At 37.3% G+C, this 5,555-nt stretch overlaps 1 protein-coding gene across 1 annotated transcript in view; it reads right to left on the bottom strand.

The window, feature by feature from the left end:
- LOC106878222 (protein APCDD1) overlaps nt 1-5,555 on the bottom strand; it is a 144,551-nt gene that overhangs the window by 99,595 nt on the left and 39,401 nt on the right. The window contains exon 2 of the mRNA XM_052975141.1: nt 2,238-2,772. Coding sequence (XP_052831101.1) covers nt 2,238-2,772 — 535 coding nt within the window. The remainder of the gene's footprint in view (nt 1-2,237; nt 2,773-5,555) is intronic.

Here is a 5,555-nt window from a genome sequence, read left to right as displayed (position 1 = left end):
TATATATATATATATATATATATATGGATGTGTATGTGCATGTGTGTGTGTATGTATGCGTGCATGTGTACGTGTGTGCTTGTGTGTGTGTTTTTGGTTCCCACAACACTTAACCGATGTTTGATTGTTTATGTCTCCGTTACTTTGTTGTTCGGTAAAAGAGATTGATAGAATAAGTACCAAACATTACCGCTGAGGTAACAGAGATCATTCTAGAAATGAAAGACGTGATAGTTGCAGAACACAAAGACTCTACTTTAACAGATGAGGAACAAGTGGATGTCCTGCAAAAATAGCAATGGCAGCAGAGATATGCCGATCGAAGGATTAGTTATTTGGAAGAGGAGGTACATGCGACTGAGGCAACGGCGTTATGAGGCTAATGTACGTGAGCAGCATAGGAGAAATCTTAGTAAAGGAACCTATTTGGCAGCAGGTAGTGGAAAACAGAGTAGCCATATTTGCCTTTCCTTCTGAGAGTAGTTTACAATGGGAATCCATAACCGACTCGTATTAGATGATGACACTTATGATTGTCATCTGTGCTGGAGTTATACAATATTGAGGGATATTCTGTCAGCATGCAAGATATCTATTGCGGAGAATACCTGTCGGTGTAAACTTTCTATTACATTAAAAGAATAAAGTAGGAGCGTTTATTTCCAAGTTTCACCTTGTACTTTTACCTAAGATGTGTGAGAAATATCAACCAAGATTTGTAAACAAAGTATTCTGAATGGTGTTAATGACTGTACAGGTGGATTAGAAGAAAGTGCTGGTGTTGGTAAGTTTACGCTCGAATCTTATGATATGGTTCGAGCCCAGCGGGTTGAATTGACAGTTGGATGACAACATGGGAACAAAGAAGGGCGTAAAATATGAAGGACTCAGAAAATCGTGTCGGGGACTGGAAGGGCTGTGTGCAATGCTTTTAGTAATTTTCCATTTACTAGAATGCTAAATTAGTAATGGTGGATTGTCAAGGCTTTGGAGCTAGATTTTGTATATCCTACTAGGCTGGCATTGAACAACAGCTTAGTGGCTGGTGAACTGAAAATACTAGCGGGAAATACCTAATCAAGCAGATGGCAGAGACATGTGAGAGAAAGGTCAAATCAGACTTCAAAAAAAAATTCGAAAGGACAAAGAACGTTTCATTATAAGCTAAGAGAACTCGAACATTCCTTGGTAGAATCAACAGTACTCAGTAGAGGTTAAAACTATGAGCAAGGGAATAACTGATGCAAGAAAAGTCAGACTCCCTCTCTAGAGCCAAAATATATTTCTCCTTGGACAAGTCCCCGCATTTCTGCCACAAATTTTGGAGTTTTGTCATCTACAGCAATGATGTTTCTAAACCGACCAACATGTTGGACCAATATTAAATTCCCATTCATATATCTCGAGCGATGCTACTGCAACACAAAAAAGTTATACTAGACTTCATCTGACAATTGTTTATATTTCGAGACAGCTGCTGTAACACACACAAGCATACTTGAGTGCTTCCCAGAAGACGGCCATTTGCTTTGTAGGCAAAGATTCACAAAAAACACAACTTATCACCTATCAACGTGCAGTAATGCTGTAATGTATTTTAACGTTACTGTAATGTTTTTTTTTAAATACTAATATAATGGCTTCTGCTCCACCTCAGTTGCTCTAAATTATTGTTTTTTCTTTATATATATGTTTCTATATCAGTTTTGGTTTCCCTCTTCAGTTTCTAAATTTTTCGTTCTTTGCTATGCGGATCTGGAGTTCTTTAATTCAAATGCTGAACATATGCAAATAGAGCATCAAAAGTTGAAATCGTTTGACGAGAAGAAACTGCCTGACTTTAATGACAGCAACAAATTAAATACGTTGGGCATTGTATAAGAAGAGAAAGTTTTGAAGACTTGGTGATAATTGAGAACCTGAAAGAAAGAAAACGAAGAAAACACAGCAAGAGAAGATACACAACGACCATTCCAATTGGCTGCAGAAAGTCTGACCTAATAATTTGTAAAGTTATTTGTGGACGTCCATGATCAAAGCGACGCCGGTAGACATGACACATAACGGAGAAATTTAACTTTTTTTTTACCTCTTCTTCCGTTTACTAGGTTACTAAATCTTTAATTCCTTAATCATTTTCTCCTTGGTTAATCTTTTCCCTTAAATTTCGTATTTCTTTGTGAACAGTACCACGATTTGATATGGCTTTAAAAAACTATAAAAAAGTTACTACTTACTGAAGGTTTTTTCAAAGCTGTTTGGTAGTCAGTAGGTCGGTAGAAATGTTTCCTGACCGTGTTGTCCAGATGGATGTCCCCTGTAAAAAGTTCCTCGTCAGTGAAGAGCTTGAAACCTTTGTAAACAATCCGCTTTTCGAGTTTCAGCAATTGAAATTCGTTCAGAGTCCAACTGAACTTGTCCGTACAGTCTAAAATAGAATGTTCCAGTAATTTCATTAAATTATACTGGTAGAATGGTTTCCAGTGAGATTTTGACAGGTGAGGACATGCTCTGAATGACCTATGTTTCAATGACCAAGCTGCACTCGGACTATAAGGAAGGACGCTGACACTGTGAAGATGATATCTGCTTTCTACCCCTCCTTGTGTAAGTAAAGACCATCGCTGTGCTTTTATGCGGCCTTTAGCCACAATAGCATAGAGCGGTGTGGAACATTGGGAATCCTTATAATAAAACTGTTCTACTGTAAAATTCCGTTTATCGAAACTGTACTTTCGAATGAGAAATTCTGGACCTGGTCGCACTTCACAGCTGAAATAGATAGAAAAAATATATATAACAAAAAGCAAAAAAGTATTTGAATCTGATAAAATCACCGGTGCTGCAATTAACCGCTTTCCTGAATAAAAGTCGCTGCCTAGAAGAAAATCAATGTTAGATTAAAACAAAGCATTTTTATCTAATACTGCTTTTGTTGTGTATTACAATTACAGAGGAAGACGCGCGTGTTCAACACGAAAGAAAACAAATGACTTGCTGAGAGACAACAACAATGTCAATTTGAAAAATTCCAAAAGAACCAACAGACACACATGCACAGAGTTTTGTAAAAGACGAAGATGAGAGTATTAATTTTTCTTTCAATAACGCCAGCAGTACATATATATAGGTGAAGGACATGAATCACTTGGCTGGGCGATACGACCAGAGATTGTACGATACTGCCAGAAGTTTTCGTTCAAGAGTGACATAGGAAGAAAAACACGTACATTTGAGCGATGTGTGAAGTGGTGTCTTGTTTATTAATTTGGTTAAGGCTTACGTGTACTGTATTCCTAGATTATAGAAGGTTAGGAAGAGACGAAGAAACAAAACTCCAAGTGAGTTACACATATCTGTGACGGATACAAGCCTATAACTGTTAGATAAGGTAATTCCCAATGAGCATAGTCAACTGGAGTACTAGAAATAGGAGATGGACCGCACTCATAACATACCTACTGTCTTGAGGAGTAAGACACGCGAAAATGTAGTCTAACATACAAAATGACTGAAAAAAGGAAAACGAAATAATCACAAGTGGGATATCTTTTGGTATAGGTTTACTGGGCGAAGGCTGACATCGAGCTAATCCAGGACTTTGTTTTCGAGTTAATGAGGAGTTTCATATGTACAGAAGGGCAAACGTTCTAGATATTTGAGCAATACTTCGGTAATCGCCATTGCCAACAAATACCATTAAAACTTGTGAAACCTAGCATTTGCAGTAGCCTTGAGAACTTTATTCGTACATAGAGCGGACGTTGTAATAATGTGTAATAATCGTATTCTTGTGCTAGTTAAAGATATTTGACCGACATGTCCAAATTTGAGAATGCTTTTAAAGACAATTGATGAAAGTAGTAACTACCTAGTGTTATGAATCTATTTTGTATGTGGAAGATGACTGTGTGAACAATGAAAGATAGTGCCATCTGTATAGCTGTGTGCACGGTTATTACTCACAAGGAACAGCTCAGCAGTGTACACAAGGAAGAATGTTGGAAATGTAACCGAACCATGGAACGCGCCTAAAGTTGTTAGAATGTTTGTTGGACAGGAATCCTTTATCGTGCACTCAAACGTTCGGTGTGACAATAAACTATGAATGTAAGAAATTGGACAGAAGGAGCCTAAAAGCAAACAAGAGAAGCAGCATTGCTTTAATCGATGCTCCAGAGGACGATAGATTAAGCCTGTACTGTTCAACTCCGAGTCTCTCCTCACCAAACTGAAATGATCGTTTGACTTAGGATATCTCGAATTTTATTTTTTACCTTATCATAATTTTTGACATAGCATGTCAATAATCACCTTTTCCAGTATGTTTACATTCTAAAAGACTGAAGGTGTTGAAGCGATGAAGATTCAGCTGCTATTACTAATTGGTCAAGCGACCATGTTGTACTCCCTTTTTTTTGCTGTAGTAGTGGCTTAAATACTGAAGGGTTTATTCAACGTAAAAATAAGAGTAACAGTGTGACACCTATTCATTTGCTCAGACAATACTCAAACGACTATATTCATACGACAAAATTCGGCAAAACGTCTTTCTTTAACATCACTGCATACAACCCCAGAAGAATGTGCTACAATGGAGCATGGTTTTTATTTGATCTGAGAATAATTAATTTAGACCATTGTTTGGGTTGGTTCATTTCTAGAATCATTTACAAATTCTATGATTCGATCTATACGCCATGCACTAAATGATTTTCACAACAGTAGTAGTAGTAGTAGTAGTAGTAGTAGTAGTAGTAGTAGTAGTAGTAATAGTGGTAGTAGTAGTAGTAGTAGTAGTAGTAGCAGCAGCAGCAGCAGCAGCAGCAGCAGTAGTAGTAGTAGTAGTAGTAGTTGTTATATTCCAGAATATGAAGATATTGCAGGCGAGTGGTGTCAATCAAGTCGCCAATCAACTAACGAACGACTCAGTCAGCCACCCTACATCCACCCACACAGCCGCCCAACCTAAACGGGTTGACTAAAAAGAAAAACAAATGTGAAGCTGGACTCTTAATCTAACAAAAAAAAAATATATATATATAAATAAATAAATAAAACAAACTAAAACAAAATAAAAAAAACCACGCACACACCCCATTTGGTGTAGTTTTAAAAATTTGAAACGATGTTTACGTGACTCTCTCTCTCTCCCCTCTAAGTTGTTTGTATAAACCAAATTGCAAAACGATATTTACCTTTTTTTATACGGCTGTTTTCTTATTTATTTTTATTCCTTTTGGAACTAGCTTCTGACCTTTTTTTTTTTTACATGACTATATCATCAACCTTATCCTCTGTCCCTGTACCCCTACCCTGCCCCCCCTGTCATCTTACCCTTGAACTAACTGACCTTCAGTTTGATGGAAATGTGTTTTTGCTTCTCACATCAAGACAGACAGACAGACAGGCAGGTCACATCTGTACACTATTCAATCTTGATCGAGAAAAAAAAAATCCCTTTTATTTCTAAATTTTGTTTTTTTGGTTTGCTTTCGATGGGGATGGATGGGTGGGTCCTAAATTTCCTAAACTGATGTGAGGTGGGCTGGGAT

This window comes from Octopus bimaculoides, chromosome 20 (genome assembly GCF_001194135.2).
Source record: "Octopus bimaculoides isolate UCB-OBI-ISO-001 chromosome 20, ASM119413v2, whole genome shotgun sequence".
NCBI classification, from domain to species: domain Eukaryota; kingdom Metazoa; phylum Mollusca; class Cephalopoda; order Octopoda; family Octopodidae; genus Octopus; species Octopus bimaculoides.
The sequence above is the reverse complement of the archived record's forward strand: the minus strand, read 5'-3'. Positions and strand labels throughout refer to the sequence as shown.